The 25,977-nt window shown below is 34.0% G+C and overlaps 1 protein-coding gene across 1 annotated transcript; it reads right to left on the bottom strand.

The window, feature by feature from the left end:
* Positions 1-8,780: 8,780 nt before the first annotated feature.
* LOC143577698 (mitogen-activated protein kinase 15-like) lies at positions 8,781-15,078 on the bottom strand. Its single transcript, XM_077061459.1, has 10 exons — positions 15,005-15,078; positions 14,158-14,566; positions 13,955-14,082; positions 13,546-13,605; positions 13,313-13,462; positions 12,989-13,144; positions 11,961-12,172; positions 10,416-10,520; positions 10,199-10,332; positions 8,781-9,082 (listed from the first exon to the last, which is right to left on the bottom strand). The coding sequence occupies exons 1-10, from the start codon at positions 15,032-15,034 to the stop codon at positions 8,784-8,786; spliced, it is 1,683 nt and encodes a 560-aa protein (XP_076917574.1). The 5' UTR covers positions 15,035-15,078; the 3' UTR covers positions 8,781-8,783.
* Between the last annotated feature and the right edge of the window lie 10,899 nt (positions 15,079-25,977).

The raw sequence follows: 25,977 nt of genomic DNA on the forward strand, positions 1-25,977 counted from the left end.
TGCTTACAAATTACCCAAAGGCACTTGTTACCCGATCGTATTTGTGACTGTGGTCATATTACTTATTGGTTAACACTTGTTCAATAAGTAGTGTGTAATAGCCCAGTAGGCAAGCTTGTATACAAAACCTCACAATACAAGCAGTAACCATCCCGTAAGTCTATAGAGATTTAATCACTATAATGTAAATAACATCCTTTGAAAATATTTTAAAAGCATTTGTACTATCTGTCATGAGTTTGATAGGTTAAAAAGCATTATGACAGTATTGAAAACCAGTTGTCTCATGCAAACGTGAGTTGTACAAAAACTCGAATGTCTCACCTTGCAAGTTTATAATTAACGAGCCTCCTGATATTAAGGACCTAGGTTAAACACAATGTAGTGTATCTAAGTTAGTATAAACCCATAATCATAACGATAATCACGAGATTAGAAACTTTACACAATGGCACAATGTGTTACCTTGCTCAGGCAGAGCCTTTGGATTCGAGTATAAAAGTTTCTTTTGATCAGAGAGGGTATTGTTATGAGTACTTGGGTATTATATGAGTTCCTTCGTGTAGCGCGAATCAACACAGACAAACACTTCGCTTACCGCGAAGTAATCGTAGGGTTGTCGAGTCAGCCCTAGCTAGGCCACATGGTAGGCAACGTGCCACTTTTGCATAACTATCAAATCGCGTAGCGCGAAGGATTAATTAGGAAATCTTCACGTAGCGTGAAGGACAAAAGTTTTTCCGGATAACTTACAAGGCTTCGCATAGCGCGAAGGAGTTTAGTTTTCAAAAACATTAAGGCGGTTCATGCCGATGCGAGCGTGCAAAGTGAAAAATGCGCCACATTGCGCCCATCGCACTTCGTCCGAGCTCGTGCGCGTCGGGTGCTTTGCACCCTTCATAAGGACCATGAGTGTGTTTTGTCATACAAGAATATTATCATCCGAGCTCTCTTTCTTATAAAGAGCTTATAAGTTTTGTAATCTAGTGATGTGGGATAAGAACTCACTTTCTTATTAATACCAAGGTGGAATCATTCCATTTTTCTTCCTACACCAATGTGGGATGAAACTTATTAGTTTTATTTTCTCCATTTTTCCTTTTGCTTGTTTTATGGTTTGTTATATAGTGTGCCAGCATGTCCATTTTTTTTATGAGCTTAGAAATAGTTAAATTTTAGGATGAAGATGCCTAAGTGCACAAAGCAGGAAAAAAAAGAAAAAGAAAAAACATATAAAAAAGAGAAAGAAATAAGTGCCGAGAAAGATGCAAAAGAGCATCCAAAGAATAAAAAAGAGGCCAAAAGGCACATACTAGACGGGGCTGAGAGCTTACGTGTTACCTTGGGGATGGTGACTCTGAGGTATGCTATTGGGGTTCGAGGTTTTTAGTCAATAAATATTTTTAGAAAATACTAAGGGTGGAGGCCTGGGGCCGTCATATATTGTGTAGCAGTTCGGGTGAAACAATGCTGGGCCGAAATCCGATAATGTAGTTTTAGGATTAGGAATTGCTCGTACAACCTCACTTGACTGTTCATTCATTTAAATTCCACAAAGTGCAAATTCTTCTTTCCATTACAGGTTCTTAGCTTACGGTGATAGGTTGAACCAATCTGCTTCAACCCTGTTTAATTTGTCTTGGTTATGGTTGAGATGGGGTAAGTGGATCTGTAACTGTTTAGGTGTAAGACCCGCAGGTTTAATGAAATAACTTGAACTTAATTGTTAAACATGATTGGGGCTTGATAGGATGATGGTTGGTTTAAGTGGACAACAATATCGGCAATCATGGTTTTTCTGGGTTTATTTGGGCTTAAAACATTACCTATATGTTTTGAATATTAGTTTCGAATTATGATTCCATTGCAAATAGCTTTTCCAGAGACGAAAAAGGTTTAAGTGTGGGGATATATAGCTAAATTATATATAAATATTATAAATATTTTCTACACTTTTGAGTAACTTTAATGTTGTTTTTTATGAAATAATTCATCTAATTGGTTCATATTTAGATTTTGTTGGTTTTAAAAGTCAATAAGCTAAAATAAAATGAGTAAATTGTGCCAATAATAATTATTGATGGGTTCAAATTTTTGTACCTGTATTTAATTTACAAATTTGATTTGTAACCAATGCAATGTCTAATTGAATTTGTCACGAGTAATAATAACAAAACCATCAGTCACTTAAATCTATTACTATTGTAATTTATTTATTTTAATTTTTATGTTAGTGTGGAGTTTTGGTGCATGAGGCTGAAGCATGTAACCATGGACAAAGAAGAAAGAAAAGTAATTAAATGAATTTGGGTTGAGATGTTGGGTTCATATTATTGTTGGCCATGGTTAAAGGAGGATTTCAGAATAAAAGGTTACGGGAGAATGAGAAAGGACGAGAGGCGGCTCCTGTTAGGAGGCCACTCAAGTTTGGTGGTCACGGCAATTGTTAAGGGAGCAACGATTGAAGGTTAAAGGTTAATTTTGTAAGGCTGCTGTGCTTCAAAAAGATCCACCATCAAATATCATTGGATTAAATCAAGCTATCTGGTAAGTTACCTAATTGATTTTATCTTTTACAATGAACCGCGATATAGTTTTTATCTTTGTTTCGCTAATAATTATGAGATGCTAAACTATTATACTGGGTTTGGATGAATACTTTGTGGACTCGTTTTATTTTCGGTTTTGGATTGTTTATTGATTGATTTTTCTTTGGTAAAGTTTTTATTGTTCTTGGGTGTGATGCATATGCGTATTTGGTATTAATTTATGATCAATTTTTGTTCCATATGCGTCTTTGTGAATATCTTTCATGTATGAATGCGTATTAGGTTACTTACTGTTTGTTTGTAACTAGTTTATGATTTATAGTCGACTTATTCCATAGGAATAATAATTGAGAGTTTAGAGATACCTAGTATTTTGCCACTTGAGATACTGGGAGGTAATTAAGTGTCGTCTGTTTTGGTCCTTTGCGCGTTTGGGTGGTGATTGCACTAGAATGAGTTACCCTAGACTTCCTTAGATTCTTACAGATCCGAGTTATAAACAAATTCAATAAGAATGCCTCGTTATGCCTTAGGGTGTTTTGTGATTAAAGAGACCGGGAGGTATTAGTTTTTGGGTACCTTAGCATAGTTCGTTAAGGTGAGACTCGGAGGTGATCCGAACCATTACACCTTTGAGCTTTACATGATATTTAGGGTTCTTAGGTATTGTTGGTGATACCGGGAGATGATCTAGCATACTTTAGTTATTCCTTAATTTTCATATTTTTATAATCCAACTACCAATCATAAATCCAATTATGAGAGTTTACGAGTTGACTAACATGATTCCTTGCCTAGGTAGTTGCTTCTACCTATTTGAATTCCAAACCGATTTGTTCGTGTCTAGTTTCCGTGTTAGTTTTAGTTTAAGTATTATTTAGTTTATAGTTAATAATTAAAAACACAAAAAGTCAATTAAATCAATTTATTTAAGTTATTAGTCAGAGTCTAGTTTAGGTGTCGCTAGTGTCTCGTGGATTCGATATCCGGACTTCATTTGGCTTTACTACAGTCGATAAGTACACTTGCCTGTCTGGTGGTCTAGCATTAAGAGAGTCTAGGTTTATAAACTTAAAACTAGAGTGTCTAGGTTAGGTTATTTTTAATAGACCGCGTTTTGCACATCACTATTAAGGGAAATGGTCTGATAGTCAAAAGAATTATGCTAAAGAAATTTTAGCAATTTTAAAATGCGTTCTAAATTTCAAGATGGTTTGTATGATCAAAAGTTTATAATAAAAACCGACTGTCAAGCGGCTTGATCCATGTTTAAAAAGATTTCAAGCATGATGTTTTCAAACAAATGTTTGCTAGATGGCAATCACGGTTAGCCCCATTTAATTTTGAAATATTATATAATAAGGGAACTGATAATAGTCTTTTTGATTTTCTTTCCTGTGAATACATAAATGAGAAGTAAAATCAAAGATCCTTTAAAAATCTCATTCAATAATATAGCACAGGATATGTCTTCATAATTTAATTATAACAGACCAAATTGCTAGAATTCATAATATACGGCATGATTTCACCAAACATCCATATAATAAAGAAATGTGCATAAGGTTGTATTATAATATTCCATGATGCTAGAGAAAGGATAAAAAGTTAAAACAAAAAAGAGAAAATAGTCTCTTCAGCTTGATTCTATGTTTTCAGGAATGATTTCCTTAATGAAGAGGAAGAGGCTCTACTAATATAGGTGGAGGCAAAAGTTTAAGTAGTAGACATGATCTAGCTCAAATGGGAACAAAAAGCTTGTAGCTTCAAATATTGCTTCTAGTTCAAGTGTTATTCATAGCAATACAAATGATACTGAAATTCTGATTGATCCAAGGGATCCATTATATGAAAAAGTCATGGCCATGATAAAGACTCAAAAAAAAAGAGGAAGCTTCAAAAGCCCCTACTTATGCTTATGTAGTACAAGATAATGATGAAGATGATTCTTGGTTTACAACTGAGAGACGAAAGAAAATAGTGCTTTTAAACCAAGAGGATGTCGACTTTTTCGATGATCCCTGGGTTCTTATGTAAAAATATATAGAGTTGGCTTCATATGAGGCGTCGTCTTATAAAACACGACAATATTATGAAGATATTTTATAGTTTACGGAAACAACTGAGATAAGACATGACATTTTTATCCAGGGGAAAGAGAAAAAAATGTGATGTTATATCTCCACAAAAAAGGAATTAAGTACGTTAAAAGAAATGGAATTTATATATCCCAAGAAAGGTAGCAGGCAAACTTATAAATACAATTACTGGGATCATATCCAAGGATTTGAAAAATGTTTATTTTATGAAATTCCATAGAAAAAACATTCGTGGTTCATAAAAATCAGCGACAATATCTTTAAACAAGGAATACCTTGTTGGTTTAAAAAAAAGTGGTTCATTATATATGGACCAACCGTTCAAATCCTTCCCGGACCATTTGAAGAACTATTCTAGAATGGGTTAAGGTGTCTCCCAGTCTTATAGAGGCAAAGTATAATAAAACTTGGTTTAAGGGAATAGTCTTAATGTATTTTTTTCATAGAATTTTCTATTCTATGGATTTGGAAATGAAAACCAACTACAGAATATGCCCAAAGAGATAATTTCTCATGTCTTAAAAGAACTTCTTATACAAAGTTTTGGACAAAGATGATTCGAATAAACGTCAACCAAGCAAATTGAAGTCCAAGACACGATGGATATGATTGCTTCAACAATAGAATATTATAAAACTCAAATATCAAAGAAACAGCAAAAAGAGATCGCTAGTCCATTTGAACATATCTCAAAAAGGTGTATAGAAGGCAAACAAGAAGGTTCGAAGTCCTAGATTATCAAGTCTTATATGAAAGAAATGAAGAGAGAATTAAAAAGGCATTTCTCTACAGTAAATGTCTCAAAAACTATTCTATTTTATTTAATAGCCAAGAAGATTATAATGAATCCTCATGTTTAGCCGGAGAAGCCCAAATACAGTCATACATAAGATATCACATGCCTAGATGCGAAGTTGGACAAATATTTAGAAAAACTCCAAGAAGAATTCATATTCTATTTTATCTAATAGCCAAGAAGATTATAATGAATCCTCATGTTTAGCCGGAGAAGCCCAAATACAGTCATACATAAGATATCACATGCCTAGATGCGAAGTTGGACAAATATTTAGAAAAACTCCAAGAAGAATTCATAAATCAACTAGAGAATCTTCCCAAAGCAAACCCAACAAAAAAAAAGAAACAAACAAAAGTGATAAAACACATTCCCCATTCATATAATGAGAATCTCCGACAAAGCTTCATAACCTACTCATATAATTAGAATTTCTGACAAAGCTTCATAATACAGGCATTGGATGCCAACATGTAGAATAATTATTATGGCTAGGCTACTCTTATAGAGTTTCATTATAGCCACTATGTAATGCTGTTTGTATTCATATAATGGGAATATCTGACAAAGCTTTATATCATGCTCATATAGTTGGCATTTTAGTCCTTTTTAGTGGTTATAACTTATAAGTTACTAAGTTTAACATAGTACTTAGGTAGCGTTTGGTATGCATGAATGAGAGGCGGAATGAAATAGATCATTATGATGGAATGAAAAAAAAAGAGTAAACTGTGATTTTTGTCCCTGTGGTTTGTTCAAATATGCGGTTTTAATCCAATAGTTTTAAATTTGCTATTTGCGTCCCTGTGGTTTCATTTCACTTGCAATTAAACCCGTTCCCACTAACCCCGTTAAGTCTGACCGTTAAACCCATTAGTGTGCCCCTCACGTTAGGGGCATTTTTGTCCTTTTTCCCAAATACACCCCAACCCTCTCACGTGAGGGGGCTTGCGAATTAGAGCTGGGGATTATTTGGGGAGAAAAAAGGACAAAGCTGCTCCTCACGTGAACGGCCAGACTTAACGGGGTTAGTGTGATCGGGTTTAATTGTAAGTGAAATGAAACCACAGGGACCAAAATCGCAAATTTGAAACTATTGGACTAAAATCGCATATTTGGACAAACCACGAGGACGAAAATCGCAGTTTACTCAAAAAAAATGTGTTGTTGGCAAGGTTGTAAAAGTCTCTAGGCGGACCCTAGACGGTCGACCAGGGAGTTGGGTGTACTCGGAGTACTCGGAGAGTACTCGGACACGGTACATATAAAGAAAATTAATTTTTGGATATTATATATATGTCAAATATCATAAGTTTACTAATATTAATATCAAAATAGGTAAATATCAATATAAATAAGAGAAATACAATTTAAAATAATAAATTATTTTAAAAATGTTAGTTATTAAGTAAAAAAAATGATATTTATTCTTTAATAATAAAGAAATACCAGTTATGTTTTATATTTTTAAATCAAAATCGGCCAAGTTCATCGATTAGATGCGATTCTGGCTGAATTTGACCACCTTTAATAGATTCTTATTAACTAGGCGGAATTAAAGAAACTCGTCTCGGCGACATACCTTGTAGCAAGTACTCGGGGAGTAGTCGGTCTTGGAAACCTACTTTTACAACATTAATTGTTGGTCAATGGAATGGAATCACCCATTACCATGTCCATTCCATTCCCCCTAAAACACCCCAAATTCATTTCATCCACCCCCCTTGTTTTTTTTTTATTCATTCCATCCTACTTTCATACTATGTCACCTCGACCACCCTCCCACCACCATTACCCATTGCCCTCTCACCACCCACCACCACCGCCTCCGCCACCGGCCACCACCCTCCTCCACCGCCCGTCACCACCACCACCCACCTCCGCCGCTACCACCCACCACCACCTACCAGCGCCACTCACCACCCCGTCCGCCACCACCAACCATCGCTCCCGCCATCACCACCACCGCCCACCATCGTCACCGCCACTACCACCCACTATTAGCACCACCTGCCACCACCAACAATCGCTCCTAGCTCCGGCCCATCGCCACCGCCTCCCACCACCATTACTACTCGCCGCCCACCACCACCATCCCACCGCCACTCACTACCATTTTTATTTTATTCCAGCTTTCCTAGCTTATCAGAAAATAAAGACTAATAATTCATTTCATTCCCACATGGTAACCAAACATGTCAATGGAATGGTAATTATCCATTCCATTACCTCGTCCATTCCATTACCTCGTTCATTCCATTCCATCACCCATTCCATTACCCCATACCAGTGTTCTCGCAAATCACAAATCTCGCAACGCACAGACGGATGACATGCCTAATGATTCCAGTGATTTGAGTTTTCCTTTGTATGAACATAAGTGTAGAAAGGTGCAAAAACTCCTTATTCTATGGACTTAATTTGTTGTGATGATTGTAACTTGGAATTGAGACTTTTACATGAGAGATCATGTGCATATACATATTGGTTTTTATGACATAAGAAGCTTGTCAAATTTGCTTCCCACAAGCAAACTAGCAAAGGTCACACTGTATTTCGCTCTCGCAGCATCATTTTCACCTGTGTTTAATCTACATCTTCGAGATTTGGTTCCAATTTAAATCAATAATGCAAAAACAAGTCAGAAAATGATACGGAGATTCCTGAATAGATTAACCTTTCAAACTACTGGTGAATCCATAGGCAGGCAAAAGATAGCCTGGCGAACCGAAACATCTTAGTAGCCGAAGGAAAAGAAAGCAAAAGCGATTCCCGTAGTAACGGCGAGCAAAAAGGGGGCAGCCTAAACCGTGAAAGTTGAAATATGGTCAGGGCTGTTATGTGTCTTGAACTTATATTATATGCGATTAATCTCAAGCAAAGTGCTTTTGGCTTGGCATTTCCCATCCTGTAAACATAAGAAAATGCATCTTATGCAAGATCGATCGAGCGTTGGCACACGCCGCTAAGCACGTGTGTATAAATACACTAGTTTTTGTTTATTTCTACAAGTTGGTTTTCAACCATAACTTCTTTATTGCTGTTGACTTTGACTTCAGCTTCTGCATATTTAGTATTAGTAGACAAAACAAAGAAACTGCATATACACCTTTAAACAGAGTACATACACATTACAAAAAAATACAATTCAAAACTCCGGTAAACAATAGCTATCTTTACAAGTCAAAACATGTAGTACGCTAGTGATTCTTTATTCGCCTGTTAGCTGCTTAACAGTCTTCACTGTTAAGCATGTAATAATATCATCACCGTCCCCACACCAGATAACCCAACCCAACAAAACTCATCAACTCGAGCCCAGGGATATCATTAACAAAGTCAATACCACTGACTAGCGGGCCCGCTTTGAGCAGCAGCAACTTTTCTTGGAATGTATGGAGGTCGGGCCTGTAGCCCGTTTCCAGAAGCATCTATAGTGGTTTCTATATTATTATCGGTGTTGCAGACGGATGAAATGCTGTTTCTTCTAGGGTAAGAAGAGGCGGGAAGCGGGTACTGGGTATGGGTCGGGACGGGTAGTGGATTATTATTCCTACTTAACCTTCGTTGTTCGAGAGCTTCGTTGTTATAACGTGTCGCGGAACCAGCTACTTTACTGGGCCTTGCAGCATTCCCCCCTGTTCAAGCCATGCAAAGATACATAAATAACAATAACAATAACAATAACAATAATAATAATAATAATAATAATAACACCACCGCCAACAGTAAATGCTGATAATAGGATTAAGTACTACGATGTACCGATAGTAAACATGGTATTCTAATGCATTATTATTTAGCAACAACAATATGATACAATGCATGATATTATATAAAAAGAGTTGATTGCATTAAAATATACCAATTTCCTTATGTAGTAAAACATGTTAAATCATCTAAAATAATCAGTTCTTATGTATCAATTATATACAATTGCTAGCGATAATTAATACGCAAATCATAATTCATTTTGTGAAGTTTTTACTAATATAATATATAAGTAATAACTTCAGTATATATGTGGAACTTTACAATCAAAGTACATGTGCTACAATATAATTATCTATCAACAATTTATGCAAATATATACACACACATACATATACCTACAATTGTTTTAAGTAAACTCAGCAAGTACACGTGTTACTAATATACTTATATATATATCCAAAATTTATACAAATATATATGACACACACACACACATATACCTACATTTATTTCAAGTAAATACAGCAAGTACATGTGTTACTAATATTTATAACTATCAAAAACTTATACAAAATATATACACACACATACATATACCTACAAGTTTTAAATAAATACAGAAAGTACATGTGTTACTAATATATTCATATCTACCAAAAAACTAAGCAAATGTACACACACACACACACACACACACACACACACACACACACATATACCTAGAATTATTTTAAGTAAATACAGCAAATGATGATATTAATAGATAAATTAGTATAGTATAGATAACCTCTATATACAGCTTAAAAAGCTAAATGTACAACTACCCAATGCAACAAATTATGCCCACGTACAAGAGACTCTCTGGATGCGTGCGTCTCACAGCTTTGAGAACTTCTACCGGCTACCACACAACCGCGTATTATAAAACTAAGGAAGACATGTATGTTTTGGCTTTTGAGATTCTTTTAATTTGACATAATGAATATCTTAATCCTGGCCATATGTAATTAACAGACAAGATCATAACTCAGTAATCATACCTTGGATGGTTTGAGGAAGTCTGGTCATTGGCACGGGGTTAGTCATGTACTGTTTTCCAACGTCTTGAATCGAACACTTTGAGATACCATTTGTAACTTCTACTGCACTCTCTTTTGGATATACTACACAAGCCCTACACCCAAAAGCGTATTTTCAATACATAAAATTTATTATAGTTAAAATAATATCATTTGTGTAATCATAACTATACATTACCTTGGCAATGATGAAGATTGTTGCCTCTCTAGAGGTGCAGCAGCTGTACCTTTGCCATAATGTTCCTCAAGATGAGCAAACTGCTTCTTGAATTGGTCAACAGCACTGTAAAGTCAAAATAATGAAAACAAAAAATTAGTCTGCAAAAGTATCAACTAATTAATCTCAAGTATATATATATTTAAAATAAAATAAAAAAGAGTATCATCCTTGAACAAAGACTAAAAAAGGTAATTTGGGCCCCTTTTAAGCGAAAACGAGCTCACCCGGTTTTATACTAGATTGCTAATGGGTCAAAATAGGTTCGCAAAATTTTTCTTTTGTAAAAAAAATGAAAAATAAAAAGAGAAAAGGTCGTATGTTCAAAAATCACACCTAATTGTATATTTAAAAGAAGGGAAAGGTTAAAATACAAAGGGAGACAAAAATGAGAAGGGTGAGAAGCATTTGTGGCCACACAAAAAACCCCTCAACAAAAATTCCAAAAAATTAATAAAAAAAAACCATAACTCAAAATATAAATAAAAAATTAAAAAAACAAAAATGTTTCCCTCATCATTCTCGTTCCAAAAAAAAACCGAAAAGACACAATGCAAAGACAATAGACACAATGACGAAAATGAACAAAAGACACAATTATAACTAAAAAAGACACAATAAATCGCAAAATATAACACAATGCCGAACAAAATATAACACAATGTTGACTAATATAACACAATATCAAAAAAAAAACACAATGTCAAGGAAAAAAGACAATCAATGAAGAAAATTAACATAAACACAATGATAAACAAAAAGACACAATGGTCTTTTTCACTCAACATTGTGTCTTTTTTTTAAAGAACAAAGTAGACGGTGGAAAAATTTTTGTGTTTTTACTTTTTTTGTTTTTTATTAAATTTAGCTATGATTTTTTATTTATTTATTTTTAATTTTTTTTGAAGGGTTTTTTTGTGTGGCTATAAATCTTTCTCATCCTTCTCATTTTTGTCTCCCTTTGTAGAATAACTTGACCCTAAAAAAAATTGTCCAGTTTATAAAGTATAAAGAGTTAAATACGGTTTTAGTCCCTGTCGTTTGAACCAAATAACCATTTTTGTCCAAGCGTTAAAATTTGACTTTTTTAGTCCAATAGTCTGATTTTAATGTCAATTGAAGTCCAACACTCCAGCTCACTAACCCCATCCAAAATTTCTGTTAATTTTTTGTTAAAAAACCAAAACGCCCTTGGACCATTTGCGTTTATAGACACATACAATTCCACAAGTAAAGTTGGGTTTAGAGGCGGGTGATGAGTATTGGGATTTTATAGGTGCTTATAATAATATATCATAAAACATAAATAAATATATGTGGCAAATTCAACCTTTTTACTAAATGGGTGTAAAGAGAAAAGTAGCTAACAAGAAAACAAGTCAAAAGTCAGCCAGACAGAAAGTGTTCAAAAGCATACAGCTTTGAGATTGTATTATAAATTAAGTTTAGATTTTTGTTCTAATAATATAGCTTTTGTAACCATATTTAACGCACATATTTATTTACCTTGGATACATGAAGCCTGTTGGTTCAGCTCCATCCAAAAATTCTTTTAACATATTGGGATGGTATTCAAGAATCTCTCTATAAATCAATTCACGCACATCGTCTTTTGTGATTTTTCTTCTTTCGAACTCAAACTCCATCTTTGTAACCGGCTGAGCAGACGGTTCCCTCTCCACCTTAGCCAGATTCTTAAAATACGGGTCGCAAAGCGCCTAATACAATGAGTGAAATGAATATTTTACTTTTTTTGTAAATATAATGACTTTCAAATAAGAAAAGAGTGGCTTTACACAAAAGTCACTCAACTTTCATCAAGTGTTCAATCTTGTAAAAACAATTTACATCTTTTTAAAATTAAGTAAATCAAAATAAAAATTGGGCACTGCTTGTCTATTTGTGATTATTATTTTTTCAATTTCATTTAAATTGAGCATCTAAAAAACTTAGTTACTATTTAGTATATTTTAGCGGAAATTTTTCTTCACTATTACCTCCTACTTCAAGTTAAATTAAAAAAATATATATATAAACTCTATAAATAATAACTACGATTCATACTATGCTCCATTTAAGTCAGTAAATTTTAAAAAATTTAAACATTCATAAAAACACTCACAAGACTGAAACGCCTAACGAAAGTTATAAAGCCAACACACTTTCTCATTTTTTTCACGAAAATGTCCCTCAGCCCAGTGTTGCTATATTGAAGTCCTTATACTTGTCTAGAAAGCATGTATTTTGCAAAAGATTGAATGTCACTTCATCAAATTTTTACAAATTGAGGAGGTAACGGGTCATTATTTATAATAGTTTTTCACAAGTACATGCATTCTAGACAAATATAGAGACTTTAATACAGCAAAAATATGTTAAGGGACTTTTTTCGTGTTTTTTTGACATGTGAAGGGACTTATATACGCCCAAAATATGTTAAGGGACTTTTTCGTGAAAAACAAGAGAGTCTGTTGGTTTCTATGATATTAACCCATAAAAAATGTATATAGAATATTAAATAGATAAAATATTACCTCCTCAGCGGTAGGCCGATTTTTAGGCTCAAACGCAAGCATCCTTTCTAATAAGCGAAGCGCAAGCGGATCCGCATTTGGAAACTTCTGTGAAAAAGGAATCGGTTTCTTCTTTCTCATACTGCTCAAGTATCTTCTTGCTTTCTCATTTCTTATCTGTTTATGTAACATTACAAATTTACAATACCACATTAACATTAATAAGCAAAACCATAGTTATTAAAAGCGCCCGCTTCTTGCGCCTAAGCGCATTTTCCAAGCAAGGCGCAATAAATGCAGCAAAACATACAAAAAAAAAAACAAATAATATGCAAAAAAACAAACCCTAGCGATAGCTTCAGGTGATGGTGTCCCCAAAAGATCAGTCATTAAATCCAACTGATGCACCACGTTTTTCCCGGGAAAAAGCGGTTTTCCAGTTAAAAGTTCTGCAAAGATACAACCAATACTCCATGTATCTATAGCTGGTGTGTACTGCACAAAAATGATAATTAGGCGTTGACTTTGTTTTCCCTATATTATTATACAGTTATAAACTTTTGTTACTGTATATTTACCTTGGAGAAAAACGATCCACATAACTCAGGAGCCCGGTACCATCTTGTCGCAACATAATCCTGTGAACAAATCATATAAGCATTTACTTGTAAATGGGTCATTTCATGTTATGGTTTGACTTTTTATGACCTTTAAATTAAAGAAGTAAAGTTAGGAGGAAAACCGTTCTAACCGGGCACAGCTCAAAAAGTATAAGTACAACGGTTCAAACGGATCATAAGTACCCATAGCGCAATTTAGTTCATAAAACATGTCTAGTTCAGTCTGAACTCAAAACCGACCCATGCAAAAATACCTGTTTGGTATTTGACACACTTGTCTAAAAAAAGTTTGCTTAAAGTACTTGTTCCATACAAAAATACCTGTTCGGACCAGTCACAAACTATATATCATGAGTTAAAAACATACCGTCCAGAATATTGCAGTAGGTGTATCATTGAATGCAACTCTTGCAAGACCAAAGTCACAAATCTTGAGTTTACAGTCAGCATTCGCCAAAATATTTTTAGGTTTTAGATCTCTATGATAAACATTTGCTGAAAAAAAAAAGTCAAAATCAGAATCCACAAATATATAATTAAACAAAGATCACATTATATAACTGTTTTAACCTGTATGTATATACTTCAACCCTCTAAGAAGCTGGTAAAGAAAAAACTGATAATGTTCCGGAGTCAAGTCATCATTAGCCTTGATAACTTGATGCAAATCCGACTCCATAAGCTCAAACACAACATATATATCCTTAAATTCTCGTCTTGAAGGAGGTAATAATATGTGTTTGATTTCCACAATATCCGGATGGCGAAGAAGCCTAAGAAGCTTAATCTCACGAAGAATGCGAGTGGCATCTGAAACGTGTTCAAATATGTCGTTTATCTTCTTTATTGCTACTTTTTCACCAAGATGTGTATCGTATGCAGAACACACAACACCGTAGCTTCCTTTACCAATCACTTCCTCTATTTTGTACCTACTTCCTTCACCATATTCTGTGAAGAAATCAAACTCACCAGATCCCTACAACATCAAAATATTTAAAAAATTTTATATTTTTAACCACATAAATGCAAACAATATTAGCAAAAATCCCAACATCCCATCAAATATATTTTTTTTCTAATAACATAGTATCAAGTAATAAAGAAAATGACACTAAAAAACTCACCAGACCCCTATAGCATCAAAATGTTCATAAATTTTTGTATTTTTAGCCACAAAAAATGCAAATCATATTAGCAGAAATCTCATAAAAGATTTTGTTACATAATATCAAATAAGAAACAAAATGACACTAAAAAAACTCAACAGATCCCTACAACATCAAATTATTTATAACTATTTACAAAAAAAAATAAAAAAAAATGCAAATCATACTACTAGCAAACTTCCCAACACCCCATGAAAGATTTAAATTTTTCTATAAGAAAGAAAATAAGAATGCAAAAGTAGGGTTACCTTCCTTCTTTGATCAGTAGTCTGCATCATGAGTGCGGCAATTCATGAAACAGCTTATGTGCAACTCAAAAAACACAACCCCAGTAACGTTAAGCTTTAGCAGATCCCAACTGGTGGATCTAAAACCCTAATTTCATTTTCAAAAAAAGGTGGGTGGTTTTGTGGGTGTGGGTTAAAACGTGTTGGATTAAAGGGTTTTGAATGAATGAATATTGTTGTTGAAGAAAGAAACAAGTCTGGTGAGATCAAGAAACTGAAAGAAACCCTCGTGGGTAATTATAAAGTGGAGAGGAGATGATGAAAATGAAACAAAGATGGATTTTGGATCTGGAATCAAACAAACAGATAGATAAGGGATTTGTTTATTTAAGATTTTATTTTATCTACAGTGGAGTTATTAATATTCATTCGATTTTTATTTGTTTTTTAGGGATTTAAAATCATTTTTTTTTTCATGTTTATAAAGCAAACTTCATTAACTCAAAAAAATATAATATAATATAATATAACAATAACATAATATTATTATATTATATTATATTATATTATATTTCACGATACACTTTAAGAACCTACCTCCGATCCAAACGTGTTGTGTCGGCTCCTGACACCCTCACTAAAATCTCTAGCGTATATCAGGTACCTAATAATAATAATATTTTAATACTAATAGTAATATAAAAATTAATATTTTAATAATAATCATAATATTAAAATAATAATAACATAATTATATATTTAGAATAATATTATTTTAATAACAATAATATTGTAATAATAATAATAATAATTTTTAATAGTAATAATATAATAAAAAAGTTAACAATAACGGTAATAGTAGAGGAAACCTGATTTAAATTTGGGAGGCCTGGCGAATTAGGGTTACCGTAAAACTGTTCAGGCTCATATAGGTGGTGCGTATATGGTAGGCATGGTGTAGTATAACGGTCAGTGCCTAGACAAATTTCAAATCGTTATCATAACGGAACCCAAATTACAATTAATTATAGTTTAGTTTTTCAAAAGTCCCTATAAAGTATAAACCGTCTCTCTTGATCGCACATAACAAAACCAAACCAGTCACCAAATCTCAGTCCTAACATGTACAACTACCGACTTCATACTAAATAAAGATAAAACGAAACCTGGTTCAAGTCCGACTAATCGTTAGCGGCGTACCCCGGCTCTTCCTCGTCCGACTCCGGCGTACCCCAGCTCCTCCTCTTCCGACTCCGGCATTACCCGGCTCCTACTCGTTCGACTCTGGAAATAAATGCTTGAACCACGACATTTACATATACCAAAAATTATGTTGTTGTGTTGTTGGTTGTATGAAGATGGTGAGAGTGAGGATGAGGGTGGTGTAAAAAAAAAAGAAAAGAAAAGAGAAAGGATGGGGAGGGAGGGGAGGGAGTCGGGCTCCAATAATATAAAAAATTCAATACGTTGCGTATAGGGCTATACGCGACGTATCAGGGTACGATATGACAACCGAGCCCAGCTTTTGCAGGCTAGGATGTCAAATCTTACCCTAATGCGCCGCGTATACGCGGCGTATTGAGTGGGTGTGGTGGATATCCCTAGCAGGACCCATTTAAGATTTTATTTTATCTGCAGTGGAGTTATTAATATTCATTTGATTTTTATTTGTTTTTTGGCATTTAAAATCTTTTTTTTTTTCATTTTTATAAAGAAAACTTCATAACCTAAAAAAAAAAAAAGACAAGGCAGAGCCCCTTTATCGAGCACAGAGGAGCCACCGCCACACTAAACAGACAATTTACATTGAAGCGTTTTTACACCAATTAGACCAACTACATTCAGCAATCAACACTCTTAGACCTATTAGCAAAATTCCTAATATTATACATCAAATATGAGGGATTTATGGTTTTATCTACTAATACATTGATATAATGGAGTTAGTTAATATTCGAATTTTATTGATTTTCTGGGGTTAAAATTAGTTGATGGAATTTATAAAATATTATTTTGTTTTATAAAATTATATTGTGTAATGTATAATTGTATTATTTTAATTATGGTAAAACTATTTTTCGTACAATGTCGTTTTGTCATGTAAAGTTCATGTGGTGATATAATTGTATATATTGAACCTATATTACATAGAAATGTTAATATAATTACGCGTGAAGTAAAAAATGTTAATATAATTACGCATGAAGTAAAATGATTGTTAATGAATAAAAATAATTATACATGATAGAAAATAATTATATTATGCATAAAAAAATAATCATGCATGTTATTGAAAATATATGTATATAGCAATAGGCTACTCAAATTAAAGATAATAAAATACTTGATTTTATGGTATTTTTTTTTTAATTGTGATGGCATATAAAGTTTTTATCAAACATTTTGAAAAAGTGGGTTACTTAAAAAAAATCAATAATTGTGCATCGTGCTTGATCTATGTTTCGTAATTACAATTATGTCGCAGTTTATTTGTTTTAACTGAAATCAATACCATAATATTTTTTTATACTTTATGTGATTAGGATTCTTTGTAGCAAATTGTCACGGCCCCTAACCCCCATACCTCGGGAGAGGAGCCATGAACATTGTGTGGTGGTATCGGTGTTTATTAAAATAATTTGCAGCAGAATATTTCATCAGGACCATAGTTAGGAAAAATGACCATTTTAAAAAACACAACGATTCTTATTTTATAAACTGGGATTAAAACTCATTTTTATACAAACATAGGTTTTGTAGGGATAACCCTAATTTACAAAGCACGTTTCTTTATTCTGGTAACAAACCACTTATTTAAGCTGGAAGTCTGCAGACATCATTCCTTTTTCTCTAACGAGTCACCTGAAACATGTTTAAAAAATATTTGATCAACAGAAAATACTGACGAGCACATTCACTTGTAAACGGCACGTTTTACAGTTACATCATTAAGATGTTTTTACATCTGCCTGTTTACAAATTACCGAAAGGTACTTGTTACCCGACCGTATCTGTGACTGTGGTCATATTACTTATTGGCTAACACTTGTCCAATAAGTAATGTGTAATTTTTATTTTTATGATAGTACCTTTGAGCTGTGAACAATCAGCTTACGCCCCGGCAGTTCCGCCGTAGGCTGGGTTGAGATCAGTGACAGTGGTTTTGTAACACCCCGGGTTAAGCGGAAATGCCCGAGTGTGACGTACAGATTGTTCAAACACACCTGACACTATTTTGTGACCATAATAACATTAATTCATTTCAAGCAAAATGTAACACAAGTTTGAATACATAAGCAAACCAAATCAAACAACTACAATAATAATCCTTTTATTTGAATACCTAAATAAACTAAGTGTCTTCCAATACTTCATCCTCTAATCACGGTACCTGATGTGCTAAAAGTAGTTATATAAAAACACGCTAATCTAGACACTAAGTAATAAATTCTAGACTCTTAAACTTAACTAAACTACTAACCGGCAAGTGAACCGATCGACTCTAGTATAGCTAAATAAGTACGGATATCGAACCCACAGGACTCTTTAAATTACGTTAACTAGCTAAATTTAGACTTAACTACAGACACGACTATGTATCTATTATTATTAGGGGGTTTTACTTAAAAACTAAAATTAAACTAATTAATAAAACTAAAGACTTAACGACTTTACCCTGCACTTAATTCAAATGATGACAAGATAACTACCTAGGCTAGAATCCCCTAAATTTCAGTTATCAATTAACCCGGGATAATACTTAGTTATGGAACTGGGATCGTAAAATAGACGCTTAAGAGAAAACCCGAACAGGACCCCTGACCCTTCTCAAGAGACATCTATGGATTTCTAATAAGCTATAATGCACACCAGTATTAAAAATCAAGTTTTCTTACGGTTACCTAATTGATTACAAACTAGTTCCTTTATACGAAATCCTACCTTACAGCGCGGAAATCAAAGGCAGTCTAATATATTCAATTGACTCGATAGACAAAGTTAATCGATCAAACCTAGACGGACTCCTTACGAAGAACTAAATGTAGCAATCCTGATCAACAAAGACCTATCAATAACCTAGCACCTTACAGCTATTTAGGTTAGCAGCACACTTAGGATTATTTGATTAACTAATATTATTCCTATGATCTTAATGCATATCAATCATAAAATAATCAAGAACACAAAGTAATTGACCTAATAGTGACCTATCATAATGACAAACAATAATCAACGCAACTATGGAATAATAATAATTAATCAAACAATCCTAAATATCCATATGCACCAATTAATATAATTAAACCTTTTACTAGTTTATAAACCTATAATGATAAATAAATCCCAAGTCAAAATCAAACATCAAAATAGATTCATCATAAGCCTAGGCAGTCTATAAAGTTTAGCCTAGCATCTTAAAATCAAATAAAACAATAATAAAGGAATTCATAGTGGAAAACAAAAGAAACGAAAGATTAAAGGTGATAAAACCCGTAGCCTTCGTCCTAGATCGATATGCACGCCACCGTATGATTCCAAGCCTTCAAAACCTCCAAAAGATTACTTCTAGAGCTCCCAATTTCGTCCTGACCGGCTAGGGTATTCAGGTTCTGCTTAAGGGTTAGATTAGGGGTGTTTATATAGTGATTAAAGCCCAAAACCCGGAATATTCTAGAAATTAGGTTGCTCGCGCCACGCTACCAAAATACCCCCACTTGGCCGCACAGCGTGGCCAAAGTAACTTGGTACCGGTCCGGTTCACTCCTGATCTGGTCCGGTTTGTTTCCTGATGGTCCAGTTCATGGTTTAGCTTGTTTTTTATCGTTTTTCGCCCTCTTTAACCACGAACAAATCCCGGGACCTACATTATTCAAAGAAGTTAGTAGTATACAAATCCTAATAAAAACCGAACATAAACTAATAAAATATTATATAAAATGTACACGGGATTTATGTATATTAAGCATTATATCAGTACCTGTAACATATGTATAAAATACGATCAGCTATAAATATAGCTTGTGAGATTTCCACAGTTTGATATACAAAGTAAAAACCATACAATTCCATGAACTCGTAAAACGCTGTAAGGGTTCTTTACACTCGATGCAATGGACCTGGGTGTAAAGAACAAATGAAGGTCCTTTCCAGTTGGGGATACCAACGTACTCGGATATGAGGTCCCTTTTCCACTCGATACAAATGGACCTGAGTGCAAAGAGGGGCGTATGATCATACTTAATGAGGCTACAACGTGCAAATACATTCGAGCAAATAAATCAACTAACACACAAGTCCATATAGTGAATTGTAGTTTGTAATCGAAATAATAATACTTGAATTTTATAATGGATACATATGCTACCCCAAAACATTAAAACGTTTAAAAAGAGGTTGTGAAAAACACCTTATGAAATGAGGTAAAAAGGAAAAACCCGAAACGTTGAAAGGATTGAGAATGGCAAAGAACCGAACGCGTCACTGTAACACTGTGAAAATACCACATCTAGTTTTGTGGCCAAATTGTAAATTTTAGAAGTTAAAGGGGCTAAAATGCCAAATCTGGAAGTAGGAGGACTGAAAATGAAAATTCTGAAATTTATGCATCTTCGCGTATCGCGAAGTTACTGGCACACGATTCAAAGCTTATCCAGTGACGTGTCGACACATGGCAGCACGTGATTGACATGCAAGATTGCGGCGCAGTACATGCAACTTCGCGTATCGCGAACTGCCATAGGCTGCATCTTCGCGATATGCGAAGATGCACAATTTCGGCTATAAATAGGGTAGCTACGAGTTCATTCGTTTTCATCCCATTTTCACCCTAGTTTTCACATAGTTAACATCGGGAAGCGTGCTAGGAAGTTCCGGGGTTCCGAGGGCTGTTCTAGCAAAGAAACGAGGTGTTGTTACGCTGCTAAACGAGCTGCTGATTCCGTAAACGAAGCACAAGTCGAAGTGCTGCTGTTTTTCTTAGTCTTTGACTTCGACTAGCCGATTAAGGTAGGATTAAGATTAAGTTACTTTACTAGTTACTTTAAATACATAGTTATAACTTAGTTAAGGGTATAATCGTTAAACTGTTAATGTTTACCAAGTAATGTTTTATAAAGCAAAGACGTTGCTTCCATGTGAAGTAATGTTATCAAAAATATATTTTGACGAGCACGTAGTAACTGGAAGGGGGATATCATTAGTAGACTCTTCTTGTCTAAGGAAAGCAATTCGTATACATCCCAATCAATCGCGGGACCCGTTTGCTTACCTAGAGAAATTTGCCAACGTGATATCCTTTATTAGGACAAAACGTGCTATTCCAAATGTCATATGTAAATCCAAAGTATTTTCATAAAAACGACTATAACTATACTAAGGTTAGGTCAGACCTAAGAGTCTGCTAATCAGACCTCGAGTCTGCTGAACTGAAACAGACTTAAAGTCTGCTGAATAATATCAACTAGGTACTTATGCATACCTATTATGAATATAGGTGAATAGCCTACTGAAGTTAAGGAGTCTGATATTACCTACTGATTATACAAGGTGAACACGTTAACCTTTTATGGTCTGAACTGATTTTACTCTTGTAATAGACTGGTTATTTATTGCAAAGAGTCTGATAAATGTTTGCATAAGATTATTGTCTCTAAAATCGTTATAATACAAAATAGATAATAAAAAGCAACTCAGACCGAATACACATGTGTCTGGATCCAAACATAACTGATAATTGGCAGACAAAACCAAGTCAGTCATAACCGGTTCTCCAATAGGGTTACATAGCCTAGGGGAAAGTTGTCTCCAAATAGGGGCTATGTATTTGGGGAACCTTTGAATTGTGTGTGTAGGGTAGCGGTACAAATCCCGGGAATGACAGGCGTTCTTGCTGAGTTTGTGAAACAGAAAACTGTATTTGTATTTAACGACTGTTATAAACTGTTTTATTGAGTCAACATTTCACCAGCACATAGCTGACGTTTTTTCCCACCCATGCAGGTAATTAGATGGCAATATATGGTATGCAAGGTTTGGAGTCATAGAAGATCGCTCGAGATGGCTCATTTTTAAATACTTATAAATCCTTATATTATTAATATCACTGTTTTGTAAAACTACAAACTCGGGTATTTAATTTTCGAGTAATTTTGATAATGTAAATTAATATTTTAATATTTAAAGATTTCCGCTAAAATGAGCCCGCTACTCTGATATATTTGCAAAACAGGTACCAACTGACAGTCAAACTCCTAGGCCCTGTATCGGGGTGTGACAGTCACGAAATCAGAAACGAGCGATCTGCGCTAACTATAATAGGTAAATACGAGAATTAATCGATAATCGTACGGGGTTATTTTATTGTATAACTTATATTGAAAGTTTGTTAATATTTTATAAATTTTATATCTTTTAATTATAATATCATTATTTAAGTTTGGACGGAATTCGGTTATTAATACGATATAAGTGTTTTAACGGCAAGGATATGAAGTTTGCATGTTTGAAATACTTGAACTAGGGTTTATAAGTTGAAAATATAATACATGCTTTAGCGAGGTGATTTTAAGTGAAATAAAGTTTACGTTTAAGATTAATAAATGATTTTTAATTACGGTTTACGAAAACGAAAAATTTGGTTTTTAAGTATGAAATGGTGATATATTTTATATTTAATTTACATAATTTTTATTTAATTTAAAAAGGTTTTTATAAATTTATTATGATTTTTAATTGATTAAATATAAATAATTGATAAGTTGTTATTAAAATAAAAAAAGGTGTCTGACTCGGGTTTTGAACCTGGGTCCTTAAGTTACAAGTTTCGTGCGTTAACCCGTTGGTCCAGAGATGACATTCGTTTGGGTATTGGTTTTAATTATATATATATATATATACATATATTACCAGTTTAAATGTTATGTTATTTTTTAATAATAATTATTATATCAGCCTGAAAAACAAAAAAACAAACAAACGCTTAACCCGGGTTTCAAACCCGGGTTTGGTGTTTACAACACAACAGTCTTAACCAGTGAACTAGAGTTGTAATTCGTTTAAGACACGGAAACAAATATGTATAAACACAAGACTTAAGTTCATATTCTCTAATTGAAAACCTAGGTTTTCAATTGGATAAAATGGTTCCATGAGCATTGATTAAAGCTTAGGGGTTTTGTTTGTTGATCAAAAACTAGGGGTGAGCAATTTGCGGTTCCGAACCGCGAGAATCGGGGAACCGAAACCGAATCGCTAGATCCGAACCGTATTACTGTATTTCGGGTCCGATTCCGGTTCTTAAATTTGGATGAAAACGGTTCTCGGTTGGGTTCCGGTTAGAACCGACGGTTCCAGTTAAGAACGCTAGAACCGGGTTAGGTTTAAACTTTGAAGATTACATTTGAAATCCTATTTATTTAGTTGGCTTTCTTGCTTCCATGTACAAGCAACCATCCACGTTCTCACTTTTCCCGTTACATTTAATCCCTTACAATATTATAAACGATAATCATCTTCTACGACCCTAAATATGATTTAAAAAATAATTGTTTTCTGAAATATTTTGAGTCATTCTAATCTATTCTCAATCCCCTTCATTAAAATATAATATGTTGACATGATAATGATTTATTTTATGGGATGTCGCTTGTTTCTTTCACCTTCTAATATTTCATATTTAGAATTTTAATTGAAAATCGGTTCTGGCAAGAACCGTTTACGGTTCCGAACCGAAACCGTTAGAATACGGTTCGGTTCCGGTTCTTATATTTAGCATTTAACAGTTCCGGTTCCGGTTCGGTTCTCGCGGTTCCGAACCATTGCACAGCCCTATCAAAAACTAATCATATTCATATATTAATTACCCAGAGTTTTGTTGATTTGACGGAGAATGGGACTTCGCTGGAGCCAAGGACCTTGGATTTGATTACGGCCAAATTAGAAGAATTAAGGATGATAGAAGTACGTGAACGAGTTTAGCAGTCTTAGGTTCCTATTTATACCATTAGGGGAGCGTCTACACGTCAATTATATTGATTTGATTTCCGAAAAATCCGGCGGCCATCACGGGATTGATTCACGGCGTTTAGGTTGTTATATCGTAATTAATTAGTTGGTTATGATATAATATCGAAGATTATTGATTTTATATAATTTAATTGAATTAAAAAAATATGTTTAAAGGTGGCGGCCTCCTCTGGCGCCGGATTCCGTCAGCCGGAGGTTCGCCAGAAAAACGTGGGGCTGGGTAGGGTTAATTTACTATAATAATAATATAATTAAAATGATATTTTCACTCTAAACCCTCAAGTTTAAGATTCTTTTAAGTTGAAATTTAATATTTAAAATTTCATTTTTAACCCGGAACTTTGAAGTGGTAGAATTTATGGTTTCTACTTAGGGTTGGGATAATTACGCATTTAACCCGCAAGGCTCGATTAATGTTAAGACTCGGGATTTTATAAACAACCAAATATAGTAATTAATGCACAACGTTGAACATTAAATGTCGGGAACACTTTTATTAATGATAAATAATAAATCGAAATGACCAAACGGGTCAGGTTAACGAATACAAATACGAATCGAAAATCGACGAATGTCATAGGTTGGCGGGTGGCAGGTGGTGTGGCGGTGACGGTAGTTGGCGGTAATGGCGGGGGACGGTGGTGAGTGTTAGCGGGAGGTGATGGTGAATATGGTGATCGGTGGTAATGGTGGGAGGGTGGTGAAGATGGTGGAGATGAGTAGGGTGAAAGAGGAGATGGAATGAAAAAAAAACATCGGGGGTGGATGGAATGAATTTGGGCTGTTACAGAGGGAATGGAATGGACAAGGTAATGAGTAATTCCATTCCCAACTAAACATATTTTTCTTCATTCTTTCATAATGATCAATTCCATTTCACATTTTATTCTTGCATACCAAACACTACCTAATTCTTATTAATATATTTTAGTTTAATTAATGCTGTAAAGCAAATGCATTCCATTGCTCATGTCATGTATGTTTTGTTTAGGAAAAAAAAGCTAATAATTAAAATAGGTCAACAACAATTGTTGGTCCCAGGTTTTTCTATAATTGAGAAGAACGTGGATGTTTTAACGTAACAAAGAGCCATAGTTTTTCAGTTTTTAAAGTATTGATCTAAAGAAGTCAAAACTAATTATTGAATAACATATTATTCAACACAGGTCTGGATCAATTCATATTCTTTTGAGCACTAACTAGACGTTTGTAATGATCACACAACACTCAAAAGTTTTCATGGGGCAGAGGGCAAAGGCATCGTATATATTGTTAGTTACTCTATGAACAATGAATATGATGCTATAGCATTTCGATTGATTTTTGTGTCATCTTTTCCGAAAACACGTAGGGGTGTTAATTATTCAGTTTCAAACCAATTAACTTGAAAATCATACTGAAACTCTTTACAACCACACCAAATTACATGTACGGTTTTTGGTTAGATTTAACTATTATTCAGTTTTAAACCAATCAATTTGGAAATCAAACCAAAACTCTTTGAAATGTTAACAAATTATATATTGAGTTTTCGACTAGGTTTTAAACCAAAACTGAATTAGATAATTGATTTTATTAACACAATTAAAAACAAAAAAAAAAAAACAAATTACATGTACTAAGACTTTGAGTTAACAAGTTGTATCGCCCACATTTAACATCAAACCTATTATAAAATATAGAAAACCGAACCGAGAAACCTGAAATCCAAACCGATGAACACCCATCCTGTTAAAAGTTTGATCTACCGGTTTAAACCAATCGGAATTGAAATTTGTTTTCGTTTTGGTCTTAACATAAAAATATTCAAACCAAGGTAACAATCAGATGGAGCACCCCCTACAAACCTGGGTAGCAGACATTGCAACATATCACACTTTTTCAAATATATGTGGTTCAAATGTAATATTTAAGTGCAAAAGATAACATAATGCCATACAAAAATCATCACAAATACAATATTATTTTTA

The sequence above is a fragment of the Bidens hawaiensis genome, unplaced genomic scaffold (genome assembly GCF_021521415.1).
Source record: "Bidens hawaiensis isolate Kalapana, Puna unplaced genomic scaffold, B.hawaiensis_p1.1 tig00028769_1, whole genome shotgun sequence".
Classification (NCBI taxonomy): Eukaryota; Viridiplantae; Streptophyta; class Magnoliopsida; order Asterales; family Asteraceae; genus Bidens; species Bidens hawaiensis.